This window comes from Macaca fascicularis, chromosome 14 (assembly GCF_037993035.2).
Source record: "Macaca fascicularis isolate 582-1 chromosome 14, T2T-MFA8v1.1".
NCBI classification, from domain to species: domain Eukaryota; kingdom Metazoa; phylum Chordata; class Mammalia; order Primates; family Cercopithecidae; genus Macaca; species Macaca fascicularis.
Genome location: NC_088388.1, coordinates 86,220,758 through 86,245,176, shown reverse-complemented (window position 1 = coordinate 86,245,176; position 24,419 = coordinate 86,220,758). Strand labels below are relative to the sequence as shown.

At 34.9% G+C, this 24,419-nt stretch overlaps 1 protein-coding gene across 34 annotated transcripts in view; it reads right to left on the bottom strand.

Annotated features, from left to right (window-relative positions):
• TMEM135 (transmembrane protein 135) overlaps nt 1-24,419 on the bottom strand; it is a 350,227-nt gene that overhangs the window by 77,374 nt on the left and 248,434 nt on the right. For 17 of the 34 annotated variants that reach the window (XM_045370121.3, XM_065528833.2, XM_074015041.1 and 14 more), the window contains 2 exons: nt 2,446-2,492; nt 723-767 (listed from right to left, as the gene is read on the bottom strand). In XM_045370121.3, coding sequence (XP_045226056.2) covers nt 723-767; nt 2,446-2,492 — 92 coding nt within the window. The remainder of the gene's footprint in view (nt 1-722; nt 768-2,445; nt 2,493-24,419) is intronic. The other 17 variants (XM_074015042.1, XM_074015044.1, XM_074015043.1 and 14 more) reach the window with 1 other exon arrangement.

Genomic DNA, 24,419 nt, shown 5'->3' with positions numbered 1-24,419 from the left:
AAAGGTTCCGTAGCTCTGCACCAAAACACATATTTATAGGGTTGATTTTCTTTCGACACCAAAAATACTGGGTTGATGGCAGCAATTTTCAAAACATAATTTCCTAGACCCATGCTATAAATTGGGCCTCTATCGGTGTATTTAACAAATGATTTATTTTTAAACCTCAAAAACTTCTGATGACTAAGAAATGCTACACATCAATCAAGTACATCTTTAAGTTCCACAATGGGAAGGATTTTAAATACCTGCTCTGTTAGGAATTTCCATGAAAAAGAAAATTTATTTGAGATTGGACTTTCTTCTTGTGTATGTCAACAAGTTAGGTTTCTAGTTTTTAAGCTTTTTATGATTGAATTTTCCCTACTGGGTATGCTATATCCTCAGACTAGATAAAACATAAAAATATAAAGGCAAACTATGTGAACTTTTTGCAATACTATCCTAATAATGTGTCTGAATACAATTAAGAAGTTTTTGGAAATCAGTGAGTCATTGTTCATAACTCCCATGACCCACCTCTAAATTATTAAAATATAGGAAAGAGACCACAGGAAAAGTATATTGTATATGAAGATACAGTAAAAGTAATAAATAGATCAAACAATTTCACAAAGACAACCAGACAGCTCCAATAATTCTTCAGTCACTAATGACTGATACAAAATACTAAGCATCCCAATGACTGATACAAAACCCTTTGCAGTTCAAGTCTTCCCTACCTTGACTCTTCTTCTATGTTTTCCCTTCCAAAAGTCTGGCTGTCTCTTTACAAGAATAATAACAGTAACATCATCATTTTTATTTGCATATGACATTTTTAAAACTCAAAACAATTTAAAATTATATAATTTTGCTTTATAAAATATTTATTAGGACATACTAGCAGGAAATTAATGGTTTAAAAATTCTGGAAAAAAATAGAGATTTATGATCTCTATTATGTGATCCAGCAATCCCACTGCTGGGTATATACTCAAAATAAAGCAAATCAATATATTGAAGAGATATCTGCACTCCCATGTTTGTTGCAGCACTGGTCACAATAGCAAAATTTGGAAGGAGGCTAAGCGTCCACTGACAGATGAATAAATAAAGAAAATGTGGTACATATAAACAACGGAGTATTATTTAGTCACAAAAAAGAATGAGATCCTGTCATTTGCAACATAGATGGAACTGGAGATCATTATGTTAAGTGAATTAAGCCAGGCACAGAAAGGAAAATGTCACATGTTCTCACTTATTTGTGGGATCTAAAAATCAAAACAATTGAACTCATGGACATAGAGAGTAGAATGATGGTTACCAGAGGGTGGTAAGAGTAGTGGGGTGTAGGGGGAGGTGGGGGTGATTCATGGGTATAGAAAAAGGAAGAATGAGACTTACTATTTGATAGCACAACTATCATCAATAATACATCGTACATTTTTAAATAACTAAGAGTGCAAATTGGATTGTTTGTAACACATAAGATAACAGCATTTGATTATTATGCATCATATCCCTGTATCAAAACATCTCATGTACAACTACTATGTCCCCACAAAAATTAAAAATAATTTTTTAAAAAAAAATTCTGATATGGTTGGATTGTTTTATTCTTAAAAAAATATATATATCTACCAAATATATCCTACTAAAAATCCGCAACTGTCTTTGTTAATTAAGCACAAATTTTAATTTGAAAAGTCTGGTCCTGTCTGCTAAGACTTACTTTTGCTAGATCCATAAATACCAAAAAGATCTATTCAAATGAGGGCAATAAGAGTAAAATAAATGGAAATTAATTGGTATCACTAAAAATAAAGAAATAAAGATTATAAAGGAGGGGACTCTCCCTAATCAAAAATCACATTGCACAATGCTGGGATTATACGAAGATGACAGAAATCCTTCTTACTGGCATTTAAATCTTGGGCCATCCTAACACTCTTCCCCGTAGCCCCGACAAACCCGAGACCGGTGTCAGCGAAAAGTACAATGTTGACATTATAACAAACAATAGTTTACAGACTATCATTAGTGCGCTAGGGTATCTTTGCAGAAGGCTTAGCTAGAGCTCTACTGTCACTTTTTTCTTATTGAAATGTAAAATGTTGATTGTTTTATAAGCTGAGTGAAAAATACTTAGGTATTTACATACAATCAGGTCCATAAAAGATAAAAATTCACTTATCAGGATTTGAGTCCTGTTAATTGACATACTCAACTTTCTAGAATAAACTTATAAATAGAATGGGGGGTGGGAATCAATCTTCATTCCCTCTCTCTTTTCTTTACTCATGAAGAAGCAATGCTTTATCTCTGTCCACTCTGGGTGCGGGGGGAAGTATGCTGCTTGTAAGGGATAATTAGTTGGAGAATACTTTAGTTTCACGGTTGATGAAATTACAAAGGGATACTGTTTGGGGTATTAAAGTAAATAGGTATAACAGAACCTACCTGAAAAAGAACATGTACATGGCAGCTGTGATGCAAAACAAAAGGACCTGTAACAAGGAGAAAATACATTACTTGCAAAAGAACACTGACATCACCATTTCAGTGAATCATAAAAGCAAAATACTATTAAATCTTGTGCCTGAAACAATAAAAAGATACACAAACCAGTCACACACATTTCATATTCTCGACCTTTCATATAAACCAAACTTGTTCAACCTGCGGCCTGTAGGCTGCATGAACTCCAAGACAGCTTTGAATGTGGTCTAACACAATTTGTAAACTTTCTTTAAACATTGTGATTTTTTTTTTTTTTTGCAATTTTTTTCAGTTCATCAACTATCATTAGTGTTAGTATATTTCAAGTATGGCCCAAGACAAATTTTCTTCTTCCAATGTGGCCCAGAAAAGCTAAAAGATTGGACACCCCTAATATAACCAATATTAGGAGAATAAATTGCAATACTTATATGTAACTATCAACATGTATATAATTATATATATTATACAGACATATACAGACTGGATAGAAGGGTAACAGGATTCAAAAAAAAGGGAGCAGCAAATTTTTAACTTTCTGTTAGAATGCCTAAACAAGCAAGCTTAACTTAAAAACAAGGACAACAGCTTTTGTATAATCAATTCAGTGAATAAATCAGAAAGCTTATTAACTATGATATGAAGATGACCAGATTTTCTAATGTAAAATACAGTACAGTTGTTAACCAATTCTAATCAATAAGAAAAGCTCATAAAAATACAATATTCCTTTGTGGAATACGGACTAGCTATAAAAGTAATTCCTCTAGAAGCAGGCATAAGAACATCTGAAATGATGATCTCAAAAACATCACAGTAAACACAACCATATTAAGATGGTATGTGGAAGGAACCCAGAACTCCAGTCCTGACTAACGTCTTAGTTACACCAAAAAAAAACAGATTGGAAAAGTTGTTTTAAATCACAAAAATTAAAGTTGTAGAATGCATTCTTATGTTAAAAAACAACAGTATAAATTAAGCATAAGAATTGTCAATGGCTTCACATCACAGACAAATAAGAAATGAACTTTCTTTCGATTGTGAAAGGCTAACCACAAGAACAGAAATGAAAACACTGGAAAAATTGTTTTGCTATTTCTAACACAAATAATTTCTAGTCATCCTGATGAAAGCATGGTAATGATGCCATTACAAATCAAGCTTGACAAGTTTGCTGTCTTAGCCTAAGATAAGCATTATATATAGCCTGAATGACTTAGAAATGTATAAATATACCAATGAAAATGAGGATTGGTATCAATTAATATGAAGTAAATATTATATATATTTATGTAACATTATATATCTATAAAATCTCTTTCTGTGCTAAACACACATACTCTTCTCCCCTCCCTCTTTCGCTTCTTCCTTCCTCTCTCCATCTCTCTCTCCATTGACTTAAAACACCCTATCCATGAAGCGTAAGGTTCATTTTACCATTTCAATGTTTTTAGAAACATAACTTAAAGCATGTAAAATAATTTTCAGTTATTTCCAATTGATTATAAATTAAAGTCTAAGTGGGTTTATTTACTGGTTATAATTTGCCTAACAAAACTCAGTTATGATATTCATTTTTTAAAATTTCTCTATCATTCAATCCCTGTTAGACAATGCCATCCTTCCCAGATGTTCAATGCTTCAGGCTTTTCCTCCACTAATCAGTGTCCCCCTTGCAGATCACACTAAAAACCTCTCTAGAAGTATCCCACAAATCTTTCACACACTCTTCATCTTCTCTAAATATCCAAAGTCTCCCATCCCTCAAAATGTTGGTGTGATCTATCCTAATATGCTAACCTATCTGTGTTCGTACTAAACTGGTAATTATCTTTACAAATAATACACTCGAAACTGAGAAAAAGTACAATGTTTCAGAACTCAAGCGTTAGACTAAGATAGACCTAGGTTTGAATCCTAGTTCTGTGTACCTCTAGATATTTTATATAACTTCCCTAAACCTTAGATCCCTTATCTATAAACTGAGAATAATATCATACTTTGAATTATTTAGAAGAATTAATAAGATGATGCTTATAAAAGTTTATAAAAACAGTCTGCTGAAGAAGAATTAATGAGAGGATGCTTATAAAAGAAAGGTGGAGTTATCGTCCAACAAATAATGGGAGAATGCTATAACCAGCTTTATAAAATTCTTCAGCAGATTGTTTTTATCTTGTTTTGTTACTGACATAAGTGATCTAGATAGAAAAACCTAACCCAGAGACATAAATCTGGAAAGAAATTATTTTTAAGCAGGGAACCCTTTTGAAATCTCACTGATAATTAGGAGAATAAATCAAAAGGATACTACAGTGCAATTGACTGATTCATTAAACAAATATTTATTGAATTCCTACTATGTGGCTGGTACCGTTCTAAAACTTACCACAATGCACAAAATGGACAAAGTCCTTGGCCTCGTGGAACTTATCTTTTAGCCAGGTAAGAGAATATATTTTTAAAAAGATGTATGTTAGACAGTAGTAGGAGTTTTGGAGATAAAGTAGAATAAGGAAAGAGAAATACAGGAGACTGGGGGTTGTTATTTTATACAAAGTGGTCAAAGAAGAAGAGACTTGTTAGCAGAGATACTGTAAGAGAAAAGCCGGGGGACCATATGCATAGAGCTACTGGAAGGATTTTGGATTCCATCAAGAAAGATGGGAACTTAATGCAAAATATGTTTGTTATTATTTTAGTTAAAGATGCTAAAAACAGCATTTCATTTTTAGCTAAGTTTTTTAAAAAGTTTTTAAAACTGTGCTAGTTTATCATTGTTACTTTCACAAAGTATTTTTCCAAATAAATCTAAATCCACAGCTAAATAAGGAAGAATACTTCCTCTGTGTTTGAAATTACAGAATTTTAAAGCTAAAAGATACTTTGATATAAACCATCATATTTTTTCATATCAGGAAACTCAGATCCTGAAAAGGTAAGCGATACGTCCATGCTCACTGAGCTAGCTGTATCTTACATTCCTTCATTAAACAAATATTGGCCAAGTGGTTACTCTGTACCTGCTAAATAGAGAGGATATTTGAATACAATTCTGACCCTCAAGGACCTTACAGGATACTGCAGTCCAATACTGTAGTTACTGGACACGTGTGGCTATCTAAATGATTTAATAGCTTTATTGAGGTATAATCAAAATAAACTGTACATATTTAAAGTGTACAATTTTATAAGTTTTGACATAGCTATGTACCTGTAAAATAATCATCATAAGCAAAATAATAAACGTATTCACCCAAAAAGCTGCTTATAGCACTCTCCCATTATTTGTTGGACGGTAACTCCACCTTTCTTTGGCTTGATGTTAGCTGTCTTGTAGTTTTAACTGATTGGGGTCTTTACATTTGAAGTGCATTGCTTGTAGGCAGCATATAATAGTTTCCTGCTTTTTTATCCTATCAGAAAATCTTTGTCTCTCAATTGAGATATTTATACTATTTACATTTAATATGATTATTGGTATGCTTATATTTAAATCTATCATCTTGCTATTTATTTCTCTACTTATCTCTTACTGTTTTTTTCCCCTCGTTTCTGCCCCTTTTTGATTAACTAAGTTTTTGTATTGTTTTGTTTTGTTTTTTGAGACAGAGTCTCACTCTGTCACCCAGGCTGAAGTGCAGTGTTGCAATCTCGGCTCACTGCAACCTCCACCTCCCATGTTCAAGCAATTGTCCTGTCTCAGCCTCCCCAGTAGCTGGGAATACAGGCACATGCCACCACACCCAGTTAATTTTTGTATTTTTAGTAGAGATGGGGTTTCACCATGTCAGTCAGGCTGGTCTCAAACTCCTGACCTCACGTGATCCACCCACCTCGGTCTCTGAAAGTGCTGGGATTACAGGTGTAAGCCACTGCACCCAGCAACTGAGTATTTTTCAATGATCGCATTTTCTTCCCTTTGTTGGCGTATTTTAGTGTTGGTTTTACGGTTTATAGTACACATCTATAAATTGTTGTCTATATTCAAATGACATTATACTACTTAACATATAGAAAAAAAATCTTCCAATAATGTATTTCCATTTCTCCTCTCTTGATCTTTGTGCTATTATTGTCATCCATAGTGTATATATGTACAGATATATCTAAATTCATCATTATATTTTAATCACTTTGACTTAAAAATGTAGGTCTGCAAAGTTTTTTCATTTTGTTTTGAAAGATACTTTTGTTGGGTATAGAATTTTAGGCTGATGGATCATTTTGTTTCAGTGGTTTACAAATGTCACTCCATTGTCTTTTCACAATTTGATTACGATGTGCCTTGGGTAGTCTTCAAAATATTTCCTGTAGTAGGATTTATTAGGCTACTTGGACCTCTGGGTTTACAGTTATCAAATTTGAGTAATTTTCGGTCATTATTTCACCATTATTTTTTCTTCTCCCTTCTCTGCTTCAAGAACTCCAATTACATGAATAGGAGATCACCCACAACTCACAGATGTTATCTTTATTTGGTGATTAAAAAAGAAAAAAACAAAACCATGGCCAGGCGCAATGGCTCATCCCTGTAATCCCAGCACTTTGGGAGGCCAAGGTTGTCAGATCACTTGAGGTCAGGAGTTCATGACCAGCCTGTCCAACATGGCAAAACCCTGTCTCCACTAAAAATACAAAAATTAGTCAGGCATGGTGGTGCACATCTGTAATTCCAGCTACTTGGGAGACTGAGACATAAGAATTCCTTGAACCCAGGAGACAGAGGTTGCAGTGAGTGAGACCACCACTGCACTCCACCGAGGTGATGGAATGAGACTCTGTCTCAAAAAAAAAAAAAAAAAAAGAAAGAAAAAAAAGTCTCTTTTCTCTCTATGTTTCATTTTAGATGGTTTCTATTCTTATGTCTTCAGGTTCACTAACACTTTATTCTGCAATGTATAATCTGTCATTAATATCATCCAGTAAGCTTTTCATTTCACAAATTGTAATTTTCATCTCTAGAAGTTTCATTTTTCCTTTTTCCCCATTTCCATATCTCTAACTTTTTGAAACTATAAAATTCAGCTATGATAACTCTTTTTAATATCTTTGCCTGCAATTTAACATATTTATAAGTTATCATTTGGTACTAATTTGCTGATTTATCTATTCATTATGGGTCAAATTTTCCTATTTCTTATTGCATGGTGGTAATTTTTTACTGGCTGTCAGCCATTCTAAATTTTACCTTAATAGGTGTTGCCTATGTTTGCATTCCCATAAGTTTTCTTGAGCTTTGTTGTGAGACACAGTTAAGTTACTTGGAAATAGTTTGATCTTTTAAGGACTTGCTTTTAGGACATTTTAATAAGAGATGAAATCCAGGGCTAATTGTTCCCCATACTAAGGTAAAACATTATGTGTACTTTACCCAATGCCACATGAATCTTTGAGATTTTCCAGTCTGGCTAATAGAAACAGACAATATTCCTATTCCTGTTTGAGTGCTAACTACCCAATTAAAAACCTCTAATTCTTCAGATTGTTCTTTCTTTGGCTTGGAACAGGTTCCTCACATGCAAGTCCTACTCAGTAATCAGCTGAGTACTTTCCCCTCTAGTCCTCTGTTCTGTGACCTGAATCCAGCATGGTCCGCCTACACTTTGAGCTTTATTTCCTCAACTCAGAAAGTCCCCTAGGTTTTGTCTGAGTGACCCCTCTTTAATCCATGCCCGGAAATTCTCTCTAGACAGTAAGCTTGGGTAACTGTAGAGCACATTTGTTTCCTATATCTCAGGGAACACTGTCCTTCAACACTTAATATCCAGGATCTTGCATACCATTTTTTCATATACTTTGTTCATGTTTTTGATCAAGTTGTTTCCACTCTCCAACTGGAAGAGTAAATCTATCACTGGTATCAAATCATGACCGGAATCAGAGTGTGGTTATTTAAATTTAAATTAATTAAAATTAAGTAATATTAAAATTTGTTTCTTCATTCACCCTAGCCATATCTCAAGTAATCAAAAGCCATATGTGGTAGTGGATACCATAACAGACATAACAGATATAGATCATTCTCATCACTGCAAAAAGTTCCACTGGACATCTCTAGACAGTGAATGACATTTTCATTGTGTATTACAGCAATATTTTAGCACTTTACATATTTTAACTTTAGCTGCAAAGTATACATCTGCACATATATATGCTTTACACTTTCATGTGTAAATTGACACAAAAAATTAATGATATTTAATCTGTTCATTTGTAGAAACAATATAATACTACCTATTACATAAGCTATAAGGATTTATATATGATGTAACATACATAAAGCCTAATAGCGTGACTAGCACATCACAGATGCTCAATACATGGTAACTTTTAACTTGAAAAAATTTCTCTATCATTCATTACCACTTCACAGCCATGGGGCAATATACTTCAGCAGGATAAGTAATTCTGAAATTGCTGTTTTCACTTTTGTAAAAATAGTTTTAAATTAAAAAAATAGTATCAGTCATACTAAAACATGGATGAACCTCAAATACATTATGCTAAGTGAAAGAGGCCAATTACAAAGACCAATTATGTATGATATTGTTAATATAAAATTCTAGAACAGGCAAGTCCACCTACAGAAAGTAGAACACTGGTGGCCTAGAGTTGGAGGAGTAAGGGGTGATGGAGAGGAACTACTAAGGGATGATGAGGAAGGACTGTTAATAGGTACAAGAATTATTTGGGGGCAATGAAAAGGTTTTAAAATTAGATTGCAGGGTTGGATGCACACACAACTCAGTAAATATTTGAAAACCCCATGAAACTGATACATTAAACTGGTAAATCTTATAGCATATAAACTACACCTCAAAAAAGCTGTTAAACTGATACAAAAGAGTAATGCATGTACATGATAAAAACAAAAATTCAAACAGAATAACAAATAACAATGAAAAGGAAGTTCCCTTCTAAGATTTTTGGACTTTTATAGAATTTTGTATGAGTATGTACATACCTTTGTACATAGAAATATATCAAATACAGACATTGTCTTAAAGACATATACTTTTCAATTTTATATACACAAAGCATACACATATATGGATATGCTGAAGTTTATTTAAAGTCTCCTATGAATACTTAGAATGGATGCAATAAACTTTTCTAAATACCAAAGTATACTTTGTAAACGTATCGCTGGAGGTGAATTCTTGTCAAAGGACAAGTACATTTTTAATTTTGACAAATATTGCCAAATTGACCTCCAAAGAAAATCATACCAATATATACTCCCCACAACAGCATATGAAAGTAGCTATTTCCTTACACTAGTTATTTTCCTATACCCACAAAAACTGTGTTTTATCCTTGCCAGACTGATAGGTGAAAGAAATGTTATTTCATATTATAGTTACATCCCTCTTATTAAGTTAAGCTGAGCCTCCCAGGTTTATAATCCTTTTGTTTGTTTTTTTTGGTTGGTTGGTTGGTTAAACTACTTTTTCGTATGCTTTATTTTTGGTTGGGTTAATGGCCTTTTAGAAACAATTTTGTTTTTTGAAACTGAACATATTTATATGAAAACATGGAATTTTATTATTATCAACAAAAATATGGGTGATTAAACAAAAGGAATCACATAAAAGAAACGTCAAAATGTATTAGGCCGATATAACATAAGGGTACAGAAAGTATAACAAATAATGTGCAAATAAAGTTCATTCAGCTGGAAAATAGTGTTTTCTCTCTGGAAAGACTTTGTAGGAAATGACAGATTTACAATTTATTGCTTCCTGTTATAGGTCTTACAAAACTTTCAAGAAAAACTGTACTATTCTGTCATCACTATGTCATGTAGAATTACACGAAAACTATGCCTCGCAAGCAGTAGCAAAGAAACAAAATCACAATATAGGAAGTCCTTAAAATAATCAGAAATATCAAAAATGTGAACATGGCCAAAAGTAAACACAGCCCGGTAAAGAAAGCTGTTTTTACTATTTAAGCCTGAAAGTGGTTAAAACATATATCCATTTTAAATTGTACTAGAGAACTGAACACATGGTACGTTTAACTATTTCCTACCACAAAACTCTTTTGCTTTTCTTTAGTGTATTTGATTATTTGTTTTTTGCCCCTGATCACAGTGCCTGTGGCCATTCCTTCTTGAGTATCTCCAAAGACACTGATGCTTAGTGAGTAGGGAACCTAGCTAGCCTTCACTATTCACCAACTTCATCTCCCCCAATATTCATTAAGATCCTCTTCCTTCCATGACTCAAATAAATACTGAAACTGAAGAGCAATATACTTCCTCTTGCACCCTCTGTACTTCATTCATATTTTAGCCATATTTCTACCTATCCATTCAACAAAAACTAATCTGGTGTCATGTGTTTCCAATATTTTACAACTCAGCAACTTGAAAGGGGACAGATGTAGAAAGGTAAGCTCTGGATTCATGACCTTGAATAAAACAGAGAAGACAAGGAACAGAGAAGGCCTTTTTGGATTAGCAGCTTTACCTAATTTTTTTTTATGTTTCTATTCCTTGATAAAACAAATACAGGGAAAGCATAAAAATCTTAAAGAGAATTTAGAGCCAAAAATGCCAGACTAGAAGTAAGAAAGGAGTCTTGGGTCTCCAGGTTAAGACTGTAAACTTGATTAAATCACTGTTATTCTTTAAACCTTAATTTTTCATCCATAAAAAGAAGTTACACTAATCTCTAGGATACTTCGGAACTTCAAAGTTCTATCATTCCATAAGTCCATTTTTGTCAGTGTACAACAAACATTTCAATGCACATTGTAACTAATATATAATATTATAATAACACAGAACAAGCCAAGTCTCAGAATTTATGTATACACCAAGAAAATAAAATTACTTTCACTGAATTGAGTGTGGGAACTCACAGGAAATATGCCAGAAACTTAGGCCTAGTTTCTTACTTGCACTGTTCACCATTGTTGTTTTTGTTTTGTTTTGTTTTTGTGTTTGTTTTTTTGAGATGGAGTCTCACTCTATTGCCCAGGCTGGAGTACACTGGGGCAATCTCAGCTCATTGCAACGTCTACCTCCCAGGTTCAAGTGATTCTCATGCCTCAGCCTCCCTAGTAGCTGGGACTATAGGCATGCACCACCACACCCAGCTAATCTTTGTATTTTTAGTAGAGACGGGGTTTCACCATGTTGGCCAGGCAGGCTGGTCTCAAACTCCTGACCTCAGGTGATCCACCTGCCTCAGACTCCCAAAGTGCTGGGATTACAGGCATAAACCACCACACCCAGGCCACCATTCTTGATTTATACCTTCAAGGTCACTAAATAGAGTCTGGCAACACATCAACCTTTAAATATTCTATTTGTAGAAGCAGATATGTTAGAGTGGCTGGGTGAAGTACAGCCTATATGCTATCCTGTCCTTTTATAGTAAGTAGATTAGTTGTAGTTGCACCTTATCTTCTGTAAAAATGGGACAATTTAAAGTTAAGTTTTCAATACTCAGTAAGTAATATTAAATATATCCTGGAAGTTACAGTCCTTATCACAACAAAATTCTAATTCCGCTGACAGATTTTTAAAAATAAACAGTTTAAAACAACTTGCTACTTGAAAGATTACAAATAGAGATTTACATATGGAAAAATCCAGCCTTTATTTAAAATATAAAAGAAAATTCAATGGTCAAATGACAATCGAGACAAGAAATCATTCATGAAACAGAATACTAATTCAAGTATACTCTCAGAGCTGGGACTACAAAAGCCAATTAGACATCATCATCAAACACCCACAACATTTTATTCACATCTTTATTTACCATGTAAAGGAAATGCAGTTTATTGGAAGTAAAGGTTAGCTAATGACTTAGGTTTAAAATTTACTAAGACATCAGCTCCGTCTTTTATTTCCCATATCATTCCTCTATTTTATGGTCAATTAATTGGTCATTATAAGTCATTATCATTAAAAACGCAATTCAAAATAAAAAAGAAAAGAATTAATGTGAACAGGAAGAGTGAGGAACTAAAAGGAGCCATGGGAGAGCTTAAAGATGGATAGTTAGTGAAGGTAAATTTCTTTTTAAAGTGACCAATGAACATGGAGAAAAAGAAAAGAGGAGGAATAAAACAATAATAATAATAATAAACTATTAATGGTGCCAGGCACTAGGTAAGTTTTTACCATTTCTATTTTAAAGATGAGGCAATTGGAATCAAAAGTTAAGGTACTCACCTAAAATCACAGAATATTTAAGTAGCTGAACCAAGACTCAAAGCCAGTACTGTCTGACTTCAAACTGAAGCTTGCAATTATAGCCTCTAAAAAGTACTTTATTCTTAATAATGTTGGTTTAGTGACTACTGTGCTTCCAAGGTAGGAGTAATCCCACTAATGCTTCCAAATATTTTTTTTTAACAAGATGTGTCTGTCCTTTTAAAAAAGGGAGTAAGGAGAATCTCAGAGTTCAGTATCATATTAATTACAGTGTAACAACACCATAAATTGCAGATGTTATTGAAAAGTCACCATATGTTACATGTTATATGAAGTCCTTAACATACACTGTTTTATGTAATGCTCAAAACACCCCTGCGATGTAGGGATCATTACCCCTACTTCAGAGATGAGATTTAGAGAGACATAGATAGTTACGTGATTGAGCTAAGTTTTGAAACCAGGTAAGATTCCAAAGCCCCTGAGCTGTCATGGATTTCTCTCAAGTACTTTTTAAAATCCCATTAAAGATTTACAGCATTTACAAATTTCATTCAACTTAATTATGAAACATCTACTATTTTCATGTATAGCAGATAAAACAGTAAGTTAAAATATAGTCTGTGTTAAGAAGCTTGTTATCAATATAATGAACGAGATTTAAGAAAAGGTGACAGGAAAACTCCATAATCCTTATTTATTCTAGTGAAGAACAGCAGATGTAAGAAGCAAAATTTTTAAATTTCCAAAATAAATAATCTAAATATTATGAACAAAAACTAAAACCTCACTTGTTTACATATGTAGTAAGATGAGAGGATAAACTACATGAGTAAGCTTTTCAGTATGTTTATATAAACTTACAAGAGACCATTCTTTATCCTAATGCTGCCAAACATGTTAGTTTTTCAAATTAAAAAAAGGAAAAAAAACCTCACATGTCATTCAGCACATGGAGAAGGAGGAGAAGAAAGGTGCTATATGAACTCAGGGCAAAGTTACAGCTGAAAAAATATTATGTTTTCAGTAGGTCAAAGTAGACAGGTCACCTATGTGAAGCCTACTTGTTATAAATGAACAATTTGTAGTAAGTTCATTATTTTCATCCAAAGGGTGGTAATTCCCATTAACCTCAAGTAAGAATAAGAACCAGGCTTAAGGTGATATTATGCTTTTACTTCTGAGACATTAAAAAAAATAAATAAATAAGAGCTTCTAGATTACTTTAGAAAGGTCACAGCAAGGCCACATAACACACAGCACATACCAATATGGCAATTCAGATTTCTGTCATTTGACAAAAGCTAAGAAAGATCACCAGAATGAAGATTATTGTTCACTAAGGTGGCCAGTAAGATAGCATTCACTCACTACTTCACTAAACTACAAGGTTTTGTGGACAAAAGGCCAACAGTGGCCCTCTAGCTGAGTTCCACATTTTTTAAGTACATATTAATAGCCAATTTAATCCCAATACATAATTCAAGAACAAGTAGAAGGATATATAATCTCTTGTTTTAATTACAGCACACGAGTACATACTCACATATTAGTATAATAGAGTAACACTTAGTTCTCCCAAATAGTGTGTCCTGTTGCCCATCTTCAAGCCATCTACCAGTTCCTTGGGCATATGGTCATTCCAAAATTCATTTGAGAAAATTCTTCCTTAATTAGTCATGGTATTGCTCATATCTGGTTTGGTTTGGACCTATCCAGCTGCAAATTCCTCCTTTCATACTCAGTTCCCATTATCACTTCTTCAGTCAGAAATGGTCCTGAACTAATAATGTTTTGGGGTTTCTTTTCTTTTCCTTTTTTTTTTTTTTTGACACAGAGTCTTGCTCTCTTACCCAGGCTGGAGTGCAGTGGTGTGATCTCAGCTCACTGCAACCTCTACCTCCCAGGTTCAAGCGATTCTCCTGCTTCAGCCTCCAGAGTGGCTGGAATCACAGGCATGCACAACCACACCCAGCTAATTGTGTGTGTGTGTGTGTATGTGTTTTTAGTAGAAACACTGTTTCACCATGTTGGCCAGGCTTGTCTCGAACTCCTGACCTCAGGTGATCCACACACACCCAGCCTTTTGGGAGTTTTTTCTAATGAGGTCAAACGAAGACTTAAAGCACAATGAGTGCATGCACTTAAATTCTGAATCAGATGAACTGTATAGAAGTGCTTTTCAGGCCAGGCGCAGTGGCTCATGCCTGTAATCCCAGCACTTTGGGAGACCAAGGCAGTAGATCACAAGGTCAAGAGATCGAGACCATCCTGGCTAACATGGTGAAACCCCATCTCTACTAAAAATACAAAAAAAAATTAGCTGGGTGTGGTGGCAGGCACCTGTAGTCATGGCTATTTGGGAGGCTGAGGCAGGAGAACAGCATGAACCTGGGAGGCAGAGCTTGCAGTGAGCCGAAATCGCACCACTGCACTCCAGCCTGGGCGACACAGTGAGACTCCATCTCAGAAAAAAAAAAAAGTGCTTTTCAACTTCATTTACTGCAGAATATAGACTTCTCGATTATATTTTCCCAAATTAATCTACAGACAAGATTTTTTCCTTTCAAGCTTCCTATGCTTATTATAGCAAGGAAACAATTGACCACAACCTGTCAGTTGTGTTATATAACCTTAAGAAACTTCATTTCTGTGCTTTTCTCCCCCTCTCCAATCAGCATGACAAACTCAGTAATCCAGTTTGTCACTACAAGATGTAATGATATTGAATAGAGTTTTGCAAAATACTTACAAAAGTATTTTAACAGTTTATAGATTAGAGAGTGATATAACAATAATCAACAGTGATTTTTTTTCCTCTTTTTTTTTTTTTTTTTTTTTTTTTTGAGAAAGCTTTGCTCCTGTTGCCCAGACTGGAGTGTAATGGCATGAATTCAGCTCACTGCAACTTCCACCTCCCGGGTTCAAGTGATTCTCCAGCCTCAAGCTCTCGAGTAGTTGAGATTACAGGTGCCTGCCACCACACCTGGCTAATTTTTGTATTTTTAGTAGAGACGAGGTTTCACTATGCTGGTTAGGCAGGTCTTGAACTCCTCAGGTGATCTGCCTGCTTCAGCTTCCCAAAGTGCTGGGATTACCGGCGTGAGTCACCACGCGTGGCCCAGTAATTTTTTTTTTCTTTTTTTTTTTTTGAGACAGAGTCTAGGTCTGTCACCCAGGCTGGAGTGCAGTGGCGTGATCTCAGCTCACTGCAAGCTCCATCTCCCGGGTTCACATCATTCTGCTGCCTCAGCCTCCCGAGTAGCTAGGACTATAGGCGCCCGCCACCATGCCCGGCTAATTTTTTTGTAATTTTAGTAGAGACAGGGTTTCACCATGTTAGCCAGGATGGTCTCAATCTCCTGACCTCATGATCCGCCTGCCTTGGCCTCCCAAAGTGCTGGGATTACAGGCATGAGCCACCGTGCCTGGCCCTGGCCCAGTAATATTTTTAAAAATTCAGTCAACTTTGTTCAATATCCAGTGAGTCTAGAGCAATTAGTAAAAAATTAAATGCTGAGTTAGCTTTGTTTCAACAGTAAAAATGATTTTGAGAATAAACATAGGGATGAAAATCTAGTGACACTGTAAAATCACATTTATCTAGGATCAGCTCTTAGCTATGAATTCCAAAGTGATAAAAGAGAAGACAGACATTTATAGACCAGACATTACCCCGATCATAGAAATCTCTTTTTTATTTTGTATTCTAGTTGCATGTGGTTAAGATCTTATACAAAATTTGTGTACAGAGAGTGTCAAGAATGAATCTGGTCCATATGACCTAAAATGCAATAGGTACTCAGTGTCTGTGTAAAGGCAAAACCATAATTTGAGGAATTAAAATCTGGAAATGTTTATACAAACTGTAACCCCTAAAGTAGTATTACTCTTACAATGATGGTGTCAATATTTAGCATGTATTTATAAATAAATAGGTTTACATGCACAATTCCCCTTTGGAATCCTCTTACCAAAGGAAATATTCACCGAACTTTCTAAATAAACCCAAAATAATGTACTATAAAAATCTAAGTATAGTCTCCACCTTAGCTGGTTTTTCATAATGCCTGCATCTAAGAAGACTAACAGGTTTCAGAATGAAGAATGCAATCCTCATATGGTATTTTAGTCCCTCAATTATGTTCACAATGTGATAATCATTAATCCCAGTAGAAAGTCTCACAAAAAGAAAAACTAGTTTTGTTTTTTCGTCTCAATCTTTTTTCTCCAGAAGATGTCATTAAAAAGCATGGGAAGGACTGAACAAAGGTTACCTTAAACTTTATGACAACAGAATTCTTAATGTTTCCAGTCTTTTTTTTAGTAGCAATAGCATAGCAATGAGGTTTATCTTACTTCTCCTGTTTTATTTCGTGAATACATCCACATTAATTTTTATTTTAAAATAGCAGTAATATGGATGTATATTTATTCTAGGTTTTATTCCAAAGAACTACCTTGAAAATGCAGGTTATTAAACATATAGACATACTGGACATAGATTTCATGGTTAAGATTTTTAAAAATTCATTTTAATCACTCATATAAGTTACAGGCATATCTCTTATCCAACTCTCAGATTTTTTAAGTGTCTACTTTTAAAAATATCCTACAGGCTATAAAGAAAGCTAGAGCCTTCTCAAAATAAAATTCTACAAACCAAAACATGTAGAAAATTCTCCCTGGGATGTTTCTAAAACACCATGTCTAAATACCGTTGTTGTCTTCACCCACAAAGTTAGAATGAGATGAACAAGCAGTATCTTAGCAGAGTAGAACAACTCCATATTGTCATGCCAGGAAGATCTGGAGTTAAACAGGGTAATAACCTCAAAACTAAGTCCTCACAATATCCAAAGCACTTTGACAGTGATATGACCTGGTCTTCTCAGTCTTCAAAATTTAATTAGTAACAATAAGCCAGACTAATTTAGGGTGGAAGCTACAAATCCTGAAGAGTATTTCTAAATGTACTCTTTTTAGTGTGTTAAATATAGGACATGGCAAAAATGAGGTATGTTTATATATGTTAGCCAAAATCTTCACATGGAAATTCTGTCTTTAATAACAAATAGCTTGATTAATATTTTAACAGAAAATGCCCTAAGGAAAGCAGGTGGTTCCTGGTATACAATATCTCAGTGTCTGAGCTATCCTAAGCATACATTCCTTCATCTTAATCAGGTTAGGAGTCAAATTATAAACCGACATTTGTGGAGCATGATTTCATTTTTACATAAAGGAAAGTGGGTAAAATGACCAGCTGTTAATGAAAACTAAACATTAAAGTATTGCTAATTACTCTGCTTCAAAAATTTCACAAGAACCTAGACTTTTACACGCTTTTTTATTGAGACCTATCTCAGCAAAAATAAATTCTCCAATTTTATACACTCAATAGCTAGTAGTGAGTACAGCATGAATGACTAGAAGAAAAGTTTGCATATTATCTATAATGACACAGTGACATGAATTTCACTTTGGATTGTTATGACACTAAACTATGAAACACATCAGAGCAGTTTACTTATACCAACTAAGTTTAAAACTGTTGTCTGATTATTTCATGTAAAATTTATGGTCAGTTACCTCATGTTATAAACTGATTGTGTCCCCCAAAAATTCATATGTTAAAGCCCTAATCCCCAATGTACCTGTATCTGAAGAGACGGCTGTTAGGAAAGTAACTCAGGTTAAATGAGGTCTTAAGGGTTGGGCCCTAATCCAGTAAGACTGGTGTCTGTATAAGAAGTGGAAGCAACACGAGAGAGAGCTCTCACTTACTCACATGCTTGCTCGCTCTTGCTCTCTCGCTCTCTCGCTCTCTCTGGCTCTCTCCTCCCAGCCCCGCCGCCACCCCCTGACCACATGCACAGAAGAAAGCCCATGTAAGGAAACACCAAGAAGGCTGCTGTCCATAAGCCAAGAGAGGTCTCACCAGAAACCAACCCTGACAGCACCTTGATCTTAGACTTGTAGCTTCCAGAACTTTGAGAAAACAAACTTCTACTGAATAAGCCATCTACTCTGTAGTATTTTGTTATGATTAATAATACAACCTCCAAAATTTAGGTGATTTCTACCCAGATGATTATAGACCATTCTTAGTATTGATAATTTCCAGTAGTCAAACTGCTTATATCAAAATTCTCATCTACCTCTGAGTTGTTAGCTCTAATTAGCAACATATAAATGCATGCAAATATTTCTTTTTATTTTAATTTTATTTAAATAATTTGGAATAGGTATTAGACAAGAATCACATTGTTTTGCTTTAATAAAGTATGCATATATGTTTTGTGTGAATGACAACTTGTACATTTTACAGCACATTTTTTTGAGACAGAGTCTCACTCTGTCACTCAGGCTGGAGTGCAGTGGTGATCAGAGCTCACTGCAACCTCCGCCTCCTGGGTTCAAGCGATTCTCCTGCCTCAGCCTCCCGAATAGCTGGGATTACAGGTGCGCACCACCATGCCTGGCTAATTTTTGTATTTTTAGTAGAGATGGGGTTTCACCATGTTGGCCAGGCTGGTCTCGAACTCCTGACCTCAAGTGATCCACTTGCCTTGGCCTCCCAAAGTGCTGGGATTACAGGCGTGAGCCACTGTGCCCGGCCTACAGCACATTTTTACAGCCCTGTGAGTTGATAGCTTGGAATCATGAATGACTCCAGCAGGATTACCATGAATCACTGGGAGAGAAAAAGAGATTGAGGCATTACCACCATAAGGAAAAAGTACTAAAGCAATATCAGCTGGTATACTCATTTTTCAGATTATCTAGGTAACAGACAGTAGATGTTAAAGAAATAGGGCTCAAGGGAGCTAAGCCTGATGAAACCAAGAATCGTTAGTAGGGATAGGTCTAGAAGGGTGGTACAGAGCATGAGGGCAATAAAAGTGATGATGTTACCAATATGGCAAGAATTTGTTCAAAGTAAGTGTTTCCTACTTCATACTTTGCCAAAGGCCAGTATTAGCTGGCCTAATAACTTCAAGCCCAGATAAGTTTTAAAGATCAAATGGAACACTTCTAAGTTAAATCCCTAGAGTTTTTTAACATTGACACTAGTGAGATTTGGGGGTTGATAATTCTTTGTTATCTGGGTGGGGCTCATGGCAGGGGAGAAGGGCTGTGCTGGCCTCTACCTAATTAAATAGCACCCCTCTGCCATCCTCACCAATGATGACAACCAAAAATGCCTCCACACAGAGCCAAATGTCTTTAGGAAGACGTACAAAATTGCTCCCAGTTGGACTTACTGCCCTAGAGGAAGTTTAGAGACTTGGAACACTCATACAATCTTAAGTACAGAAAAAGGCCTTAGAACTATCTAATCCATCCTCTTCTCTGTGAAATGAATCCCCTCTGCAATGATCCTAAAAGATCACTATCTAGCTTCTGCTTAAACATCTCCTAGAATAGGAAATTCTCAACTTTATCAGGCAACCAAATCCACCACCCCAGATTATTTATTTATTTATTTATTTATTTATTTATTTATTTATTTTGAGACAGAGTTTCACTCTTGTTGCCCAGGCTGGAGTGCAATGGCACAATCTTGACTCACCACAACCTCCATCTCCCTGGTTCAAGCGATTCTCCTGCCTCAGGCTCCCAAGTAGCTGGGATTACAGGCATGTGCCGCCACACCCAGCTAATTTTGTATATTTAGTAGAGACGGGGTTTCTCCATGTTGGTAAGGCTGATCTCGAACTCCAGACTTCAGGTGATCTGCCCACCTCGGCCTCCCAAAGTGCTGAGATTACAGGCATGAGCCACCACATCCAGCCCCAAATCCCTTTTTAAAACAGTTCTATTTGAAATCAATTTTTGGTCAGTTCTCATTATTGTACTGAAATTTGCCTTTCTCTAAATTATATTCATAATTCCTAGATTTATAAAAAAACTAATCATTTTTCCACAAACTCAGCCCTTCAAATATATAACTTCTACACCTTGATTCTTTGTAGGTCAAGAGAACTACAAGAGACACACAAACAACATCAATTAACATTCTGTATACCCAATGGTCAAGGAGTCACCCATGGCATCCATGGGGTATAGAGAAATTGGCCTACCTCCCAGTTCCAGATGAGCTCAGCCCTGGATCACATATGCATTTATAGCAATATTTACAAACACTGTAATATTTAAACTTTTATATTCTCAAAAAATACACCCTCTTATTTATTACATTTTTCTTTTCAAATTATTTCCCTTTCATTTAAACAGGCAATTTCTGATAAACATTAAGTTGTTAATTTTTAAAAAGGTCTATTCCCTCATTGTTGGTCCAAATGATATGCCTCTACCAATATACTCAGAGCCTTTTTATTATGCTATTTTATTACACACACTACTTACTCAGATGTAAATAAGTCCTGAATTTTGTACAATTTTACTTCTTGTGTAATTGATGCTCTAAATTTTGGATAGCTGTGTTCTAGAATGTGTTTTTAAAGCATCATTTTAAAGTAATTGATAAAATCAAAGCATTTAAATCCCTCATTTGGAAAATATATTTTAGAAATGGCTTAAGGCAAATATATTTTTATAAAATCTTAAAGTGCTTATGGTTTAAATGTATAATTAACATCACATATCCAAAACTCAGCCAACAAGTCCAATTATCTAAATAGTAGTTTTAAAGTTTTGTTTTTTAAGCAAAGAAACTCTTTGCTCAAACAAAATCAGACCTGCAAAAACATTGAGTAAAACAAATGAATGCAGAAATGCTCTGCCTGAGGTAGGGTAAGATACCCTTAAGTCCTGCTTTGCCTCTCATACTATGTTACATAGTAGTTCCTGGTAGGCTCTGCAAAACTCTGGGAATACATGAAGAATATCTTGGAAAACACTATGTCAACACATAGTCAAACAACAGGGTAGAGTAAGCCACTGTACCCTCTCCTCTGTACTCGCTCCTCAAAAAAAAAAAAAAAAAAAAAGGTTCAGAGACAGGAGAGAGAAATTCACACCCACCATGCACTTACATTGTTGTAGAATATCTTAGGTCCTCTCTCAAGGTAAGTCTGTTCTTAGTTTACATATCATTTTGGCAATACAAGCTAAGGGGTTTTCAAAAAGACTGTAGTCCCCCCACCTTATCCACAGGGGATGCAGCCCAAGACTCCCAGTGGATGTCTGAAACTGCTTATAATACCAAACCCTATATATACTATGTTTCTTCCTATACATACATATCTGTGATAAAGTTTAATTTATAAATTAGGAACAGTAAGAAATTACCACAATAATAAAAAATAGAACAGTTACAATATACTATAATAAAAGTTATGTGAATGGTCTCTGTCTCTCTCTCTCTCTCATCTTCTTGTACTGTACCACAGGTAACTAAAACCAGGAAAAGCAAAACCGTTGACACTATGGTTAAGAGGAGACTACTAGATAGCAGAAAATTCAGCATAGAAGGGAGAGGGAAAAGAGGAGATACTAGAGGGAAACATATAAATAACAATGAAGTTATAGCTGAAAGCAAGGGAAAAATAAAGCACCAATAAGAATGATATACTGTTTGCAAAGTTGGCCACAACAATTTCTCCCACCACTGTATGCATACTTCCCTTGCCATTTGACTTGCTGTTCCACTCCTAGAGACAGAGATAGAGAGGTAAGTTCCCCATCCTTCCTGGGTTAGCCCTTATCACTCACTTTGACCAACAGAATATGGCAAAAGTAACTGTGTAAATTCCAAGTACAGTGCCCCACTTTCCTCTCTTGGAACCTTGAGAGCATTACATAAATCTGAACTAGCCAACCTGAGGATGAGAGGCAACAATGACAGAGAAGTCGACGACCAACTTAACATGTGACACCATGTTAAGACCATGCAGCCCCAGTCAAGGTCCCAAACGACTATAGCTGCATGACTAATACCAAGAGATACCAGCAGAAGAGCTGTCCAGCTAAGCCCTGACCAAATTGCTGACTCACAGAATCATGAGCAAATAAAACTGTTGCTGTTTTAAAGCCAGTAAGTTTTGGGGTAGTTCACTATATGGTAATAGATAATAAGTAACTGAAACTCAAAATTAATAGTTACCTGGAAATCACTTATGGTAGAACAAAGAACCCTATCCAATTCAGTAGGTCCTAAATGTGTAAATATTATTATATTATAAAGTATTTCACATTAGTAATAGTTAATAATAAATGACACAAGTTGTTTAATATGTTCTGAATAAGAAAAAGAAATATGTGACACCTTCTGGAAACAATTTAATATAACTAAAAATATTTCAAAGAATCCCGAACTCATAGAAAACTTGGATTTCTGCATTACCAAATAACAAATTCTATTGATCTTAAATATTCCAAACAATCAATAAAATTCTTTAGCACCCATACTTCATTAAATATTCCATCAGTGTTAAATAAAATAGAAGGTCAGTTATGGATATATAAACCCTAGAATATATTTTACAATGACCTAATAATATGCATACTTTGGCTGCTAACACATCTTAACTCTATACTTTATTAAGAACTTTGGCTGAAAAACATCTTGTAACTAATCAGTCGTTATAGCAAAAACTCTACATAAGTCAACCATAGCTTCAGTTTTTCCTTCCCATAACATTCCATAGTGATATAAGGGGAAAAAGTTTTAAATACTCAGAATAAAACCACTTAGCTAAGCAAACATTGTAATTATTAGTTTATATGTATTTTGCCTCATAACCTGGTACTGTAGCCAAAAGAAAACCCAATATAAAAAAGGTGTTACAGAGTCTGGTCTACATAGGTAAGGTGTTTTCCTTCAAGGAAATTCTCATTCACCTGATAATCTAAACCACAGTCTTAAAAGATGTAACTTCCCAATACAGGTCTTCTGTTAATAAAATGTTAGCATGCCTACAACTAATTCTACCATTCACTTCTCTTGTTCACCAGAAAAACTGTACTGCGCTGCTATAACAGTAAAGACTGATTGAGTACATGGAAGTTTGAAAACAGGCTGCTTTGCACTGGCAAGGTACTAGGAGAGGATCACCTGCTGGTCCCATAAGTCCCTAGAAGTATTACTTTACCTTGAGGATTCACTCCATTCTAGAATGGGGATCTCTTTTTATTTTTATTATTATTTTTTAGAACAGGGATCTCATCCTTTTGTGGTCTCAGATAACTTTGGAATTAAAGAATTAAGTCTCAGAAAAACACTAAAGTCAGCAATGATTATAACAACTACTACTACCACACCACCATCGAGTAATGTCTCACAGTACCCATAAAAAGACCCATTTTAAATCAAACAGTCTCATTTTAAGTATTTAAAACTCTTTTTCATGTATCACATCACTGTGGAATGCTAAAGGAATCAAATTCTGAAGTTATGGTTCACTTATATATATATTTTCAACTGCTAAACTGAACGGTTATATTGTTGTTTTCAGTCTACATTGAGAACAAGGTAATGGATATATATGTTAGTACCCAAATTCTGCATCTTTATTAGGTCATTAAGAAGTATGTTCTAGGTTCTAATATGTCCACAATTGACCTTCTATTCAACACTCATTGAATATTTATTTTATTCACTCATTCACTGTATAAGAATTAACTGAACACCTACTACCATTCTGGAGATTCAGTAGAGAACAAAACAGAAACTACCTACTAATATGGAAGCTTGAAAATTAATCTTCTGTAGATGATCTCTGAGTGTAAGTAGATACTGCTCTAATTGTGCTCCATCACTGACTCTAGAAGCAAATGGTCCAGAAAT